The 17,650-nt window shown below is 38.7% G+C and overlaps 1 protein-coding gene across 1 annotated transcript; it reads left to right on the forward strand.

Moving 5' to 3' along the window:
• Positions 1–11,504: 11,504 nt before the first annotated feature.
• On the forward strand, positions 11,505–16,335 carry LOC133824273 (uncharacterized). The gene is made up of 8 exons (XM_062257144.1): positions 11,505–11,804; positions 12,191–12,237; positions 12,768–12,918; positions 13,052–13,235; positions 14,391–14,520; positions 15,257–15,433; positions 15,537–15,732; positions 16,136–16,335. Exons 1-7 carry the CDS (start codon positions 11,612–11,614, stop codon positions 15,693–15,695), a joined length of 1,041 nt encoding a protein of 346 aa, XP_062113128.1. The 5' UTR covers positions 11,505–11,611; the 3' UTR covers positions 15,696–15,732; positions 16,136–16,335.
• The last annotated feature ends 1,315 nt before the right edge of the window (positions 16,336–17,650 follow it).

Below are 17,650 nucleotides of genomic sequence, written 5' to 3' on the forward strand. Positions count from 1 at the left end.
TACGTGGCCATCATAAGGCAAAACTGTTAAACATTTTTAGGGTTTTGATTTAAATATGTTTTTAAGAGTTAATTAGGGGGATTCATTGATTTTTTGATATGGAGAAGTTATTAGAGACTTGGGAGAACATTGAAGACCTAAAGTTTGATTTCTTAATTTCTTCTGTATTCTTTTCTGCTGGAGTTTATGTTTATATTTAATTTGATTGATTCCATTATGTTTGCTTTGAACTAATCTTGTTATTAGGGTGTTAGTGGATTCTTCTTGAAGCTTTTGATTTCTAAATGAAATTTTCCTGAATTTCTTTCTTCTGCTGTGGATTATTTATCTCATTCTTAATGCTTGTGAATGTTTGATCATCATTTACATGTTTATATGATTTTAACCTATGCTCTGAAAAGAGAAGGCTAATTATGCTATAGGTAAATAATCACAATTTTATATTAGACGAAAGTACTTCTATGAATTGTGTAGTTTAGGGATTATGTGTTTAAAGCATGCAATATATTGATATACCACAGAGATGTAGGAAATAATATTTTGTAGAGAATTATAGATCTTAGCAAGACTATAATATATAGTTGTAATCAGCTATCATAATAGAATTAAGAAATATTGGAAATTGGTTCGAAATCATAAGTGGATGGTTGATGAAACTAAAACCCTAATTTTTACATCCATTGAATTAAATCAAATTTTTATCTCTGCATTGTTCTAAGTGCTTAATAGTTTTCTTAATTTTTAGTAATAATTATTTTATTTATAATTATGAAATTATTATTTAAATCAATTAGAATTAGAGGTTAATTATTGGTAATTAATATCAGTCTTCGTGGGATCGACACTTTACTCCATCAATAACTGATCGTTAGTACTCTGATCGTATGCCAACCTTCTATGCAATGGTGGGTCTAACTCAACAGGCAACATGACTTCATATCCATAGGCCAAAGAAAATGGAGTATGGCCTGTTGTTGTTCGATGGGATGTTCTATACGACCAAAAGACTTATGGTAGTTGTTCTGGCCATGCCTCATTTGCTTCTTCAAGCCTTTTCTTCAGGGTATCCTTCAGGGTCTTGTTGACAACTTCAACTTGTCTATTTTCTTGCAGATGAGCTACCGATGAAAAACTTTTGATAATCCCGTGTCTCTCGCAAAAATTAGTGAAAAGATCACCGTCGAATTGTGTGCCATTATCAGAGACAATTTTCCTTGGCAGCCCATATCGACACACGAAGTTCTTGACCACAAAGTCTAATACCTTCTTGGTCGTTATCGTCGCAAGTGGCTCAACTTCAGCCCACTTCATAAAGTAGTCCACAGCAACTACTGCATACCTGACATTCCCCTTTCCTGTGGGCAAAGATCTGATCAAATCAATCCCCCATACTGCGAACGACCATGAACTTTGCATTTGTTTAAGCTCATTTGGGGCTGCTCGAGGTATTTTAGAGAATCTTTGACACTTGTCGCATTTCCGCACAAAGTCCATGGAGTCTTCATTCATGGCAGGCCAGAAGTATCCTTGCCTTAGGATCTTTTTTGACAAACTCTGACCCCCAGCATAATCTCTGCGAAAACCCTCATGGACTTCTTGCATTAGTGCCTTGGCCTTTTCCTTTGAAACACACCTTAACAGTGGCATCGAGTACCTTCTTCTGTATAAAACTCTATCAACCAGAATGAATCGAGCCGACTGTCTCTGGAGGGTCATTACTTTGTTTCTTTCTGTTGGCAATACTCCTTGCTCAAGGTATCTAATGAAGGGCGTCATCCATGTGTCTTCTGCTTGGATCACCATTGAAGACTCTTTTGCTTGAATGCTTGGTGTTGACAAATGCTCAACTAGTACTATGTTTAAGGTGTCAGCATCCTTCGCACTTGCTAACTTGGCCAAAGCATTGGTATTTGAGTTCTGATTGCGAGGTACTTGCTAGAGGGTATACTTTTCAAACTGTGCCAATAAGTCCTTTTCTTTGTTCAAATAAGCAATCATATTGAGATCTCGAGCTTGATATTCTCCTATAATATGATTAACCACCAGCTAGGAGTCACTGTAGATCTCAAGCGACTTTATATCCATGTCCTTGGATAATCTTAATCCTGAGAGCAGAGTTTCGTATTCGGCTTCGTTATTGGATGCTGTAAAATCAAATCTGATTGCACAATGGAATCGATGTCCTTTGGGCGTGACTAAGATCAAGCCTGCTCCAGCATTGCGCTCGTTGGAAGAGCCATCTACGAACAATTTCTACGTAGGAGTTTGACTTTGGAGTTCAGGCTCCTCTATCGGCTCGGTATCCTGGATTCCAGTGAATTCTGCGACAAAGTCTGCTAGAGCCTATCCCTTCACAGCTGCTCATGGAGAATAGGAAATATCGAACTGCCCAAGTTTGACTACCCATTTTAATAATCGACCGACGGTTTCTGGTTTCTACATGACTTGCTGTAATGGCTGGTCGGTGAGTTCCACAATGGGGTGAGCTTGGTCGTAGCTTTCTGGAGGCCAAAATCAAGCAATAGGCTAATTTCTCAATGGGCAGATACCGCAACTCTGCTCCTACTAGCCTCTTGCTTATATAATACACAGCTTTTTGGACATGGTCCTCATCTCTGATCAAAACTGCGCTAGCAGCATACTCTATAATTGCCAAGTAGATGAACAAAGTTTCTTTTTTGAACGGTTTGGACAAGATCGGTGGTTGTGACATATGAGACTTTAGCGCCTGAAAAGCCTGCTCGCACTCTTCTGTCCACTCAAACTTCTTGTTGCCCCTGAGTAGATTAAAAAATGGAACACACGTGTCCGTTGATTTAGAAATCAATCTACTCAAATCAGTAATCCTTCCGGTTAGGCTTTGAACATCTTTAATTTTGGCAGGTGACTTCATCTCGATCAGGGCCTTGATCTTTTCGGGATTAGCTTTGATACCTCGCGAGTTTACTATGAATCCCAAAAAATTTCCCGATCGAACACTGAATGAACACTTGAGGGGATTTAGCTTCATCTGATATTTGTTCAAGATGTTGAAGCATTCTCCCAGATCCCCGATGTGCTCTTCTGCCTTCTTCGACTTGACCAGCATGTCATCGACATATACCTCCATGTTAACGCCGATCAGCTCTTTGAACATATGGTTGACCAGTCGTTGGTAAGTCGCACCAGCGTCTTTCAAACCGAAAGGCATTACTTTGTAACTATAAAGCCCTGTAATTGTTCGAAAGCTAGTGTGATCCTCATCAGGTGGATGCATACTAATTTTATTGTACCCAAAGTATGCATCCATGAATGATAGAATTTCATGCCCTGATGTAGCATCGACCAGCTGGTCAATCCTTGGGAGAGGGAAACAATCTTTCGTGCAGGCTTTATTGAGGTCTGTTAAATCCACACACATCTTCCACTTGCCATTCGACTTGGGAACTAGTACAGGATTAGAGACCCAAGATGGATAAAATGCTACCCTGATGAATCTGTTCTCCTTCAGCTTCTCGACTTCATCTTTTAATGCCTTCGATCTGTCTTTGTCGAGGAGCCTCATTTTTTGTTCCACTGGTGGAAATTTTTTGTCTATATTTAAGACATGGCTGATAACTGTTGGGTCAATTCCAACCATATCTTTATGAGACCAGGCAAACACCTCCTGGTTCTCTTTCAAAAATTCCACCAATTTCTTCTTCGTTGTTGTCTTTAAGTTTTTACTGACTTTCACAACCCTGGTCGGATCTCCCTCTTCAATTTGGACCTCCTCAAGGTCCTCCACGGGTCTTACATTCTCTTCAAAATCCCCAAAGCGAGGATCTAAGTCTCTATCCTCACTTCGGGCAACACCCTATTTGGTGACCTGTTCACCTAATTGGGCTTGAATTTCATTCACCAACAGCAACCTTTTTTCAACTCTTTCCCCAGATTCGCCTCTTTTTGCTTTGGTAATCAAGGAATTATAACATTCCCGCGCTTCACACTAGTTTCCCAACACACATCCCACTCTTGCGTCGGTTGGAAACTTCATGGCCAAGTGCCAGACCGAGGTCACGGCTCGCAGGTCGACCAAAATAGGCATTCCAATCACAACATTATACGCAGAGGGACAATCAACTACTACAAAAGTAGTGAGTAATGTCTTGTTCGTAGGTGTAGTTCCTGCTGTGATTGGAAGCCTGATTGACCCAATCGGGGCAAGCCCTTCGCCGGAAAAACCATAAATGGTTTGGTTGCATGGCTCCAAATCTTGCACTGACAACTTCATCCTCTCTAGTGAAGATTTGTACAAGATGTTGACCGAGCTTCCTGTATCCACCAATACTCGCTTGACCATCATATTAGCGATCTAGACATCCACGACCAGATGATCCGAATGGGGAAATCAAACATGTTGAGTGTCAAGCTCAGAGAAAGTTATCGGTTCTTCCTCTGTTCGAGCCTTTTTGGAAGTTCGCTCATCTACGTTCAGTATTTCAATGTCCTGGTCGTGACGTAAGGTTCGAGCGTACCTTTCCCTTGCCTTCCCACTATCACCCGCCAGGTGTGGGCCACCACAGATGGCCAGCAATGTACCAGCAACTGGAGCTGGCTGCAAAGGGGGCGAGCGTTGGCGTGCAGGTGCCTACTCGTTGCCTCCTTCAGCCTTTCGTTGAGAACCTCTAGCTACTCGCTCATACCTCCTCAGGTGTCCTTGCCTAATAAGGAAATCAATCTAATCCTTGAGCTGGTTGCATTCGTTGGTGTCATGACCATAGTCATTATGAAAACGACAAAACTTTGTTGTACCTCTCTTGGAAATATCTTTCCTGATTGAGGCTGGTCGCCTGAAGGGAATAGTTGTGTGAGTGGCCTGATACACTTCTACTCTGCTATCGACTAGGGCCATATAATTGGTGAACCTCGGTTCATATCTGTTACTTTTAGGGTGCTTGTTCTCATATGTTGATGGCTCATGGTTCGCCCTTTTTCCTCCGTTTTCCCATTATTTTTTTCGTTGCCATTAGGTTTCGCAGACCCATTGGCAGCTTTGGTGGGATCTTATTTTGGACCTTGGTCGTCTGTGGGTGCCTTTCCTTCGTTGGCAATGACCTCTTCAAGTTTGATGTATCTGTCCTCTCAGTCCAAAAATTCTTGGGTGCTCTTTACCCCATTTTTTCGCAAACTGTTCCAGAGGGATGAATGGCACCGTACTCCAGCAGTAAGAGCCATCATATTTCATTCATCACCTACTGTCTTAGCCCTAGCAACGGCTCGCATAAAACATTGGACATACCCATTCAAGGTTTCTCCCTCCTTCTGGCGTATCTCGACCAGCTGGTTGGCCTCGGTCGGATGTACTCGACCAGCATAAAACTGTCCGTAAAAATCCTTCATGAAAATTTCCCAAGACACTATGCTGGCAGGAGGGAATTTGAAAAACCATTCCTGAGCAGTATCAAATAAGGTGGCTGGAAAGATCCTGCACCGAGTGTCGCCTGACACCTTTTGGATATCCATTTGTATCTCGAATTTATTCATGTGAGATACGGGGTCTTCTAATCCAATCAAGTTAGGCAAGACCGACATCTTAAATTTTCTTAGGATCTCGACCATTGATATTCTTTGCACAAATAGAGTGCCTCTTCTCCGGTCGTATTCAATGTGGGATGTCTGGCTCCCCACTAGTTGTTGGATGACCTGATTCAATGCATCGAGTTGGGCCTGTACAATGTTTGGTACTATTGGGGCGACTGGTGTTGAAGAGGCATACTCATCGTGTCTTTCTCTTATGTCATTGAGAACATCCCTCAAATCCTCATCCCTATGCCTTTATTTGCTCGCGCCCAGTCCATCAAAGACGTTGGGCTATCTAGGCTGCCCCCAGCATTCTAGCTCGTCGGCCGGTTCTCTCTTGGTGGAGGGTTTTGTTCTCCACCTCTCTCTCCTTGCTTTCAACCAACATTTCTCCTGCCGGAATCTGCCTCATTATAGTCATGGCCATCCCTAAAGTACGACCGAATACGATGCGACATGTTGTTCGCAGTGTTTCCCCTTCCTCTTGCTGATATGTCTCGACCGACAGGTGGAGGCCTGCGTTGGTCAGTGGGTCCTTGAGCATTATTATGTCGAGGAGGACCCTTGACCGCAGAGCTTGATTCAACTTGCCTTCTGCTTGCAAAAGGACATTGTCCCCTGCACGGTGGGTTTGGCTCCTCAGCAGTCTGGCGTATATGGCTTCGGGGAGGCTGCCCGACCCTATTCTGCCTTTGCTGCTGGGGATTATTTTGACAAGCGTGAGAGGGTGGTTGTTGCTCAGGATCTTGAAACGACATATCCTATTGAGCAACAGTGGGTTGCTCTGGCCTCTATGGGTTTGTCGGTTGAGGCAGAGTAAGGTGATGTTGAGGATGATTTGAATGTGGACCTTGTTGTGGTTGCACACTGGGTGGCTGATCTGGTTGAGAGGCTGGTGCAGGCTGTCCCCGAGCCAATTGAATGGCTACTTCCAGAGTGGCTGTGGCATCCCTCTGCCAGGGATCCATGTCGGTATGCCGCTCAATCAACTCTTGGCGTTGCCTGTCAATCTCTCTCTACTGCAACACCATCGTTTCAGCCACATTTTCCTGATTAGCCCTCAGATTGGCTAACTCCTCCTACAATGCAATCAGACTCATCTTCAAGGTCTCAGAATCCATTTCCTCCTCCTCCAAATCCACTTGTGGCTCAGCTTTAGCCACATTTTGCGGAGGAGGCTGGGTTGGTGCAGTACCAGAGGTTTATCCAGTCTTTCTATTTGTTTTCACCATTTGATCTTTTTGGAGATCTTCATTCAATCTCTCAATAAAAGTACCAAATGTTGGCTCTTAATTTGGTCAACGCGCAGAGTCAAGTAAAATGATAAAAACGAGATGAAATCAAGACAAAAAGATAAACGACACCAAAGATTTATAGTGGTTCGGCCCCAGAAAATGGTAATAACTTACGTCCATATAGTGTTCTTATTGATGTAGAATCCTAAACACTGTGATCAATGAACTAGGGTTCACAAGTTTCACAAGCCTCGTGATGAATACAATTTTGATGGATAAAAACACAATATTTCTCCCTCAAGATTCTGGAAAGTCCAAAAGTCCTAGAGTCAAAAGTCCCTTCTCTTGAGCCCTTTGATTCCTATTTATAGGCTCAATGAGTTCTACATGGGCCGATGGGCCTTAATTACATTTAATAAATGCGTATCTAAATAATAATGGAAATCACAATTATTACATAAATGCGAAATTACATATCTAAAATACTGCGACCAGACTGGTCTCCCATGAAATATGCTGTTTGTTGAGTAAACTCTCTTCTGGTCGATGGTCGAACAGATTGTACTCACTTAAGCGGTCACGTGTATCCCATGTGCTTGTTAATTCTGCCACGTCATCAGGAAAATCTTTTTTGGGGAAACAAAAACCATTTAGTGTTTTACACCTAGCTTGTGTAAGAACACTTGGACTTTGTATTTTAACTAATCTTAACATTTCATACTCTCAAGTTCTTTCCTTGCAGTGCCTTCAAGAGCCCTTGGTATACCAATACATCTTTAGTTGTGCTCTGTCATATATTGAAATTTTTCTTTCCATCAATATGTTTAATCTCAAATTTTGTGGAAGACATCATCTTTGACATATTCGGTGAAGATCTGAACCTGTGTTTTAGTACCACTTGTTGGAAAAAAGAAAATTATTTTCAAGTGAAGTAAAATAATAAAAAAACAAAAAAAATTACTCCATTTGGTAAAATTATCAATCCTACAAAGAGAAATATATTTCATTTACTCTCAATCTTTCCACCCCAATCCCAATACACATTTTGCTTCTCCCTCTTCTACTTTTCACCATTTTTACACTCTACACACAAATAATACATATTTATTTACACAAATTAGCAGTTACCCAAACTTAAAAACTCTATAAATAGAACTAAATATATTTGAGTTAATACTCCAACAATTCCTCGTCTTATTTTTTCTTTTGGAACTTACTTATTTTGAAGAATACACACAAGACAAGATCGGTTGTTGTAACGACCCAAATTTGCTATTAAGGCTAAGTGCCTGGATTACAGTGTCTGGAGAGCATAATTGGATGTATGTGTGATTAATTGGTTAAATGTGTGACTACGTGACATACATGATCTATTTGATGATATGGATTTAAATGCATATTTATGTGTATTAAATATACATGTGGGCCCATTCTTGATAGTAAAGGGCATATTTGTTATATTGGCCCATTGCGAGCATAAATGTGATTATATGTGCGTAAATGATTGGGACCACATTATTATGTGGATATATTTGCAATAGTCGGCTCGAGGCGATCTTAGTGGGCGGATTAGCGGAATAGTCACAACTGGGTCTAATACCCGACTCGGGGTGAGCCTAGGGGTATTTTGGGAAAAACTTAACACATAGTTGGGATTTATTGGTTAACGAACAATTATTTGGTGATTAATAGGGTATGTCGGGATTGATTGGGAAGTTATAGGGCCACTTGAGGATTAGCAGGAATTATGGATAATGACTGTTTTATCCTTAAGGACAATTAGGAAGCTGATTAGTCTAAGGGGAATTTTGGTCATTATAATTAAAAGATATAGTTAGAAAGTATTAGAATTAAGCTAGAATACATCAAAACATTCCCCAGCTCTCTCTCCCTTCTCTAGTCGGTTCTCTCTCTCATTGGTGTGCATAGGAGCTTGGTGAAACCTTTAGAGAAATTAGTGCAGAAGTGGAGGAAATTGGAGCTTGGGAACTGAGGAATTAAGCCAGGATTATTTGAGGATCAGCTCAGGGTTGAGATGGCTGTTAAGGTAAGGGTTCTATGCTAGCTTTTGTTGATTTCTGCTGTAATTTAAGGGATTTTCTAGAGGATAAACCTTAGGCTGGTTTTGGGATTTAAGGTAGTTTTGAGTTGGTATTAAAGGTCTCATGTAATGTTTATGATGTGGTATTGGGAGTTTTAGGCTCGATTCTAGCTTTGGCACATGTTTGAGGTGAATTCTGTTGAGTTTGGTTTGGAGAAAATGCAGAAAGAAGCTGGGTTTTCTGGGTTCGCGGGGGCGCGCCGCGACCCTGTTCATGGGCGCCGCGGCCCGCGTGGCCCCAGGAGCCTAGGGTCTTTCTGTCTCATAGGTAGAGCTGTAAATGTGGGCCGCCCGGCCCGGCCCACATTTTTCGTGCCTCCGGTAAATTCGGGCCGGGCCGGGCCAACCCGTGTAAGAAAGTGGGCCGGGCCGGGCCAGCCCGCATAAAAATATATAGGCCCAGCACGGCCCACAATCACGGCCCACACGGGCCACGTGCCGGGCCGGACCGGGTCCAGATCGTGCCAGCCCATATTTCTAAAGTGGGCTAGCCCATTTTAAAAAATGGGCTTTTTTCGTGCCCAAAAATGGGCCTCAAGTCAGCCAAAATCTGGGCCTAATTTGAGCCCACTTTTTTTTACATGTTTTACTTTTTTTCTTGTTTTACTTTTTACATATATATATATTTACTTAATTAACACAATAAAAATTCCAAATTTAAAAATAAAAATAAAATAAACATTGCCTCATTAAAAACTTTACTAAGAAAAAGTTTAAGAAATAAAATCTATAAAAATAGTATGATATTTTTACATACTATAAAAAAATGATGATATAATAATAATTTTTTTATTTATTTGAGTTTAATTCGGGCTTTTTGTGTGCCGTGCTTTCGGGCTTTTTATATTCGTGCTTACGTGTCGTGCCTTCGGGCTTGTCGTGCTGTGCCGTGCTAAGCCCGTGTCGTGCCCATGCCTGGCCCGAGCCCATATTTTTTCGTGTCGTGCCTGGCCCAAGCCCATATTTTTTCGTGTCGTGTCGTGCTCGTGCCTTCCGGGCTCGTGCCGTGCTCAAAAGCCCGGCCCGTATTTACAGCTCTACTCATAGGTGCGCCGCGGCCCTTAGGGCCAGGTCGCGGCCCGCATGCCTGTTGGGATTGGGGGCTAGCGCCTTTGACCAGGGGGCGCGCCGCGACCCGCCTAGGCAGCCATAACCAAGTTTGGTCTTTAGGCTCGGGGACTTTAAACCTAAGCGCTCGGGACGAATTCTACTACCCAGTTTAGTAGAATTTGAGGTCTCGGAAGCTAGTATTTGATTACAAAACTTTTAATTGATTTAGGATTTTAATGGTTATCCATTATCGCATTGTGACTAGGTTATACTGCAAGGGCTCAGGATTAGGGATCATGCTCGGGGCTGTCATATGCTAGCTGCTCGGGACCTAAGGTAAGAAAACTACACCCGAATTGTGATTGAGGCTTAAACCCCTTATGAATATGAATATACTTGTATCTGGGAATATATGGATGGACATGATTGTATACGCTGCCATTGATTATGTGCTATGCATTGTGTATTTGTGAATATATATGTTTGCAGACCGACCTAAGGGTGTCGGGGGCCGATAGCAAGTGTGCGGAACGCAGCCCGGCCTAAGGGTGTCGGGGTCGGCTAAAAGACCAGGGGACTCGGCCTAAAGGCGCCTAGCTTGGGTATTATACCATAAACAGAAGTGTGGTTCACACTTAATCATTTTTATTGATTGATGAGTTTGGTTTACGCATTTGATTGAGTTGAATAATATTGCTGCTTGGTTATTTATATCCTATTGTTAAATGAGTTTGATGATTTATATTTACTTCTTTTATATTGTTGCCTAGTTGTGCATGCTGATTTAAGTTTTCTTGCTGAGCCTTGGCTCAAGGGTGCTATGTGGTGCAGGTAAGGGAAAGAGATAGCGGGACCAGCCATGAGTTGAAGAGCTTTAGGGGAGGTGTGTGCATATGCGACTTGCTCGATCACCACGGTCAGGATAGCTTGGGAGGAACTAGGGTCAAACCCTGATTTTCCGCTTAGGACGGCTAAATTGTATTTTATTTGTCTTTTACAAGTCTGTAAACTGATTTTGGAGATCCCGTGTATAAACTTAATGAAAAATAACCATTTTGTTGACCAAATCTTTTAATACTTGACATTGATTTAGTTTTTAATTACACATTTGAGTTCAAATGACTTGCTTAGCAAATTAAGCACTATTTTAAATACAGTGTAACCGTCTTAGTTATTCAGGGCATTAAGGGCATTATAGTTATGATAAGAAAAAGAGAATTTTAATTGAACAAAAACCAAAAAGAAATATTCAAGATATAACATCTCTTTTTTAACATAATCATGTAAGGCTTATGATCATCTCCCACTAAAAAAATAAACTTGATTATGTGGTGATGATTAAGAAAATTATTTAATTTAATGAAAGGAAAGAAGGCATGATTGTTCAAATTCAACCATGGTTGAAGCAATTGCATCTCTCTTCCAACATTTTATATTTGGGTTTTATTTAATTTATGTTGTTTTACTATATGCTAATTATTAATAACCCTCCCATTAATCTGATTAAATTTAATTTACCTAGGAATTTAATTAATTAATAATTATTATTATTATTTTTTTTAAAACTTTAATTTGGGGAAAAGGTTTAAGCGGTTTTCACTTCCGAAGGGTTTTGAAGTTGACAAACACTGTCATTTGATAATCACAGTCCAACGGAAGTAAGGCAAGTGCATCTTCAATTTTCATGGCCGACGAAACGAAAGAAACAGAGCCTAAAATAAATGAAACTGAGATTAAGGATTTGAGCTCCAATCCCTCAACCTTGAAGCCATGGGAGCAGCATGGGGGAGTCATAAACTTACCTCGTTTCGACTATAACGCGCCTTCTTCTCTTCTTCAATACTCTCATACCGGCTTCCTCATCACCTGCACTATCAGTCAGTGTTTTTTCTATGACTTATTATTGCATCTTTTTTCTCATGTCTATATCGAATTATGATTAATTAGGAACTGGGATTTGCTTGAAATCTGTTAAAGTTGAACCAATCTCAACTGGGTCTGTAATTGTTTAATGCTGCTGAGCTTTAAGTTGTTCTTTTATTAGTGACTGGTGGTGAAAAGTATCAAGAAGTAGTAGTTTACTATTGGGACTCTGAATTTGTAGCTTGTAAGTTATATCCAATGGAATACGTTGTTAAAGATAGTTTGTGGATAATAAGAATATGCAACATCTGGAATGTGTTTTCATTGTTTGCTTCTATACTTTGCATGCAAGTTTTTGCTATTCAAGTTATAAATTTTTTTTCTTTTTTGTTGCTGGTAGAGAGGGAGAAAAGCGCAACGAAAGAAGCAATGTCTATCCTTGGGAAGGTTAGTTTTTCATTCAGAACTCTATTTGTATTATTTTCTGTTAATTGAATCCTACAACTTCTAGACCTAAGGGCTATTAACTTTGCTGTGAAGAAACTGATAACAATGGCTATGTCTCTAAATAAAAATTTGAATGGTTTATGTTCACATTTACTTCACACCCTATTGGAATTAAGACTGCAGATGCTAGTTGTTATAAGTCTTGTTATAATTTTTGCTGCAATCACATTCCTCTGGCTTGGGTCTATATATAGTTATTACTCTTTTCCTTGCATGAAGCTGAGTCCTTATTCATCTCTGGGATGGAGGTGGGATGTTTTTGTGTAGGACAGGACATTCCCATTTGAACACTTGTGAAAGTATTAGTTGAATATTATCGATGAAAATGCATTCTAATTTTTTGTTGTTTTATTTTTAATTTTGAAAAGATGTATTTTATTTTCATAAAGGTCTCAACTACATAAAAAGTTGATTTGACATATTTCTGCTATTAATATATTTGGTCTTCTATTTCTTTGTTCATTTTGCAGTATTTTACTGGTAGCAGTAATGAAAATTCCAATATCTCTGATGAAGCTTCTAATTCTAAGAAAAGGAAAACATGTACAGAGGACTTAGATAATGAATGCAACAATGACGAGGAAAGCAAAGAAGCTGCTAATTTTTCCGAGAACAAATCTGGTAATTTCTGGCAGATATTACATGTGTTTTGTTGGGGTTTGGATCACATGCCTTACAAGTTATAGCATTTGAATCTATTTTTTGTTTTTTTTTTAATTCTGTAAAATACCTGATGAGTCTTTCACATTTAAAGGTAGCTCTGTGTTGTCCACAAAGAATGATACAATTGAAGAGAGAAATCACGTTCTTTCACTAGTTAAGCTGACAGGGAGCGGTTTGCTTCTATTTACCTTCACCAAAGGCACTTCTTTTGATCCTGTACAAATTGTGTCAAATATTATTGAGTCCCGGGATTCTGCAAGTTCTAGTTCACCCCAGTAAGTAGTGAATCTTTTTAGTTTTCTTTTGACATATTTTTAATTGTAACTCGTGATCTATATGGAGGTCGTCTCCTAATTGTAGAATCTGCCGTTATTGACATGGATAATCTTACTTTTCATTATGAAGTATAACTAGTTTCTGGCTCTTCATTTCTTTCTTAATAAATTTTTTTTTTCAAAAAATTTAAAATACTCAGATGTCACTTTGAATCAGTTGCTCTTCTATTTTTCTATGGTAAAACTTTTAGAAGTCAATTCATTTTGGAAGTTAAAAAAATAAAATAAAAAATCAATGACTCAAGCTACATTCATTCTACCTACTTGTAGGCTATTTCGTGAACATTCATTCTAACTCAGAAGAGGAAACTATTATCTCCATGTAATGTACTGTTGCCGACTTAATTTTATTGCAATGACGGTAAGATTTCAGCACTTGACAAGCTGAGTGTAGTATGGCGTGTAATGTTTGTGACATTATTTTGATTCCTTATCTTTTTCACACGCTAAAAATGTGGTTTTGGATTGGTGAAGTTTGTATATAGGCATGCTGTCTCAACCGTAATATAGGAAAAATATAGACAAGGTATAAGATTCAAGGCTTGAAGGGTGTATGATTTCAGTTTAGACTTTGAGAGCAAGATTTCAATCTGATACTTTTAAATTTTATCATAATGACCATTATAGCAATATGAAATGAAATGTATATAAATTTAATATTTAAAAAAATACTAAGTTCGTAGATGCATCATATGAATGTTAGAGAAGATGTCTAATTGTGAGAAACTCAATATTTCATCCTATAAGAATGATAGTGTCAGGTTAGAATTATGTGCTTTACCACTCACATTCAGATTTTGTCACATAAAATCTGTAGCCATGTATCCAGAGTTCCTTTTGTATGTATAAATGGAAAATTGATACCTGTTTGACGGTTAAAATGTTGATGCTGGCGGTAAACATAGAATCTCCAAATGGGTACTTGCCTCTGCTGTTGACATTTGAACAAATTGTATGAGAATGAGCAAACGAAAACTTCAAGAGCATCAAACTCATAGTCAACTTTTCAATAGTTCTTCAAAAGTTTTTCATTCTTATTTCATCTTCGAATGATAACCCTCTAACCTCTGGAGGATTGTATTTAACATGGTGCAGGTGGTGTCATCGCATCTTTCCTATCCAAGCTACTTGTAGTTTGAATGAGAAGGAACTACATACACTTGTATCAAAGCTTGTTCTTGATTTCGTGAATGATAAACAAAAGAAACTGGCAAAGCCTTTAAAGGTAAAAATTTCAATGCATTATTGTAGATAAATCGAATATGCATATGGAACTTGCTAGGGTGAGAAGTACAAGTCATCATGTAGACAGCATATTATGAGTAAAACCAAGTGAGAAACCTGGAGTAGGTCATGTCTTTGTTATTCTGTTCTAGCTCTTTTGTTTGTGTAGTGTGCTTTATTTCCCTACTTTGCTGTGAGTCATAATAGGGTGACTAAATGAAACTATGAAGCTGTAGCTAGCCTATTTTTCCAGGTTTAAACTTAATTTCGTGTATGATCATTCATACTTGTAATACTCAAGCCTTAATGTCTTATATACAGGTGTTCCTACTAGATTTTAAACTCTTAGCAATGATGGTGTCAATGTTTTATAAATTCATACTTATAATATTCGGGCCTTAATGTCTTACAAATTCTCTAGCGTCTAACCAATTTACCAATTGGTTTATTTATTCTTGAATGTTGTTTTAGCATCCTGGTTATATCGTAAGTTTTTTCATGAATTTTATCAATGTTCATTATGTCATCTATTACAGAAATGGTTTCCCTTTCATCTTGCTTTCTTTTTTCTCACTTGCACATAAAACTTGACAAATTTTGAATGATATGATGCAAAGATCTTAACACCTTTCCCACCCTCACAAAATGACAGAGATTCATACTGTGTTTCTTTCATTTTAATTGATTTACTTATTTATTTTTTTGCTTGATTTCAATTAATTTTCTTGATCTTGTAGTTTGCAGTTGGATACAACAGAAGAGGAACTGAAGAGGCCGAGATGAAGGTTCCAAAAGATACTTCAACTGTCTCAACCGGATGTAACTTGTTGGATCGTAACAACTGCTTCTCAATTGTGGCTGCTGCAGTTAAAGAAGTTGTGCCAGATTCAGTAGTGGATCTTCGGTCTCCAGAGGTGAAAACTTAAAAGAAGAAAATAGTTCACTATTCAATTGTATTCTAATTCATGGTATTGGTTTTGTGCTTGCTTATGCTGACTTGCAAAGTTCAATACTCAGCTTTCTGTTCTTGTTGAGCTACTTCCCCTCTCTAGGGTACGGAACGGATCATTAGTAGTTGCTGTATCAGTTCTCCCACAAAATCTAGTCAGCACAAAACCACGGCTGTGCATCAAGGCTCTGGTTTCAAATGTCAAAGTGAAGGGCGCAAAGCATTAAACCCGGGATTTGTGGCTATGTTTTAGTATTCTTCATGGTAATAACCTTACTATTACTTTTTGACTAGGAAGATGTAGATGTTACTGCATTTTATCTGTGAATTTGGTCTAACTTTTATACATACATGATTTTTTCACTTGCTTGTTAACATCATTGCCCTATTAGATTCATTTAATCTATTCTCAAAAGTTTATTACAAGTTCAAAGTCAAAAAGTGGTCAATTATCAAGTAAATGTTATCATGCTTGCAGGTTGTTGTGTTCAAGTTAAGTAATGTGTTAAATGTGCCATTCTCATGTGTTTCATCTGTTTATCAAACATGGCGTAATAATGCAAATTTAGACATTATTTAAACTAGTTGAACTTGGTTTAGATTTTTGTTCTTTCCAATCATATCCCAGTCTACTAATCATAATGTTTGTTCTATACTCTTTTGATAGCCATAGGACCTTGCTGCAATATCTCCCTTTCAAGTCGGAATGGTCGATGCTCGGTCGATTTCCGATCAGAGCCATGGATGGATCCTAGATGTCCCCAGAAGAAAATTCTTTTTGCCTAGATCCTTGTTGTAGATTAATTTTGATTTGTAGTTTATGTTACTTCTCCACTACCACTGTGATTTTTTTTTAATAGAAACTAAGTTCAATAATAAAATCAGAGATTTTGCCTTACAAATCTGTTGAGTTGTTGAAAATCGCAAAATTCATATTGCTCATTTTATTTGTTGCCAAAATTAGGTTACTAGAGTCAATAAAATCAAAATCCATCAGGAATATGATTGGAATCCAAACTAGAATGTAACCTGAACCAATTATAAAATGACTTCAAATCATGATGATGAAAACTTGGTTCAATAATAATATCAAGTAAATAAATAATTGATAACAACCAACGTTAGCATTCAAACTATTAACAGTGACAACTATTGGTTTCAGAGTAAATTTCATAAGTAACTGGTAACTAAATCGGCAACAAAGAAGCAATATCATTAGCAAACAAATTAGAAAGTGAGTTTTAAACCAGAACCCATATATAGTTCACAACAACTTTATTTCTAAACCAATGACATAATAGTAACTAGTTTTTAAATCAAGACTCATAGAAATCATAATAAATTTCTAAACTAGTGCCTTACAAGTGATTTGTTTCTAAACCAATAACATTACAGTAACTGGTTTCCAACACCTACCAAATATTACCGGCTTTATGCAAATATGATCTCCTGTGTTTAGTCGAAATACTAAGATGAACCCTAACTTTCATACAATTCTAAAGGAGCCCTTGTACCATAGAGGAAATTTATATAGCAATTTTCTATATTTTCAGTTTTAAGTACAATTCTGTTTTTATTTTAAGAATTTTTTTTACAATTTTCAAACTTTATAAAATTTATATTATTTTTAAATTTTAAATCCAAATTAATTTAAAATGGTAGTTTTTTTTCCCTTTTAAATTAAAAAGGGAAGTTAAAATAAGTCACACACGACTTTCTCTCTTTAAACATTTGTGACAAAAAAAGTGACAAAAAAGCCACTTTTTAAACATTTGTACTAACACATGGGTTTTTTAACATTTTTACTATTCATCAATTTTTTTTCTTTCATTTATATGGACACTCCTCTCCGGCTCCGGTGGAGCTCTCGCAGGTGGGAAGTCGGCGGGGTTGTGTGGGTGCTGGGGGAGGGGCTCGCACGAGGGACTCTCGCTCATTGTTGCGACGAAGCGTGGGAGAGGCTAAGCATTAGCATCAACGTTTTGGGTGCTAGGTCTGTGGCTTCGCGGCTGGGATCTTGGAGGATGGTTTTGCGCACAGTAAGGCTGGGTGCTTGGGGATCTAGTGACTTCGAGTTGAGATGGGGAAAGGCGAGGGGTCCTGGGCTTGCGCAGAGGCTGGGTTGGGTCGAGCATGCATAGGTGGAATCACGCCTGTGACGTGCATGGGTGATGAGATCGGA

Source organism: Humulus lupulus, chromosome 3 (assembly GCF_963169125.1).
Source record: "Humulus lupulus chromosome 3, drHumLupu1.1, whole genome shotgun sequence".
Taxonomy (NCBI): domain Eukaryota; kingdom Viridiplantae; phylum Streptophyta; class Magnoliopsida; order Rosales; family Cannabaceae; genus Humulus; species Humulus lupulus.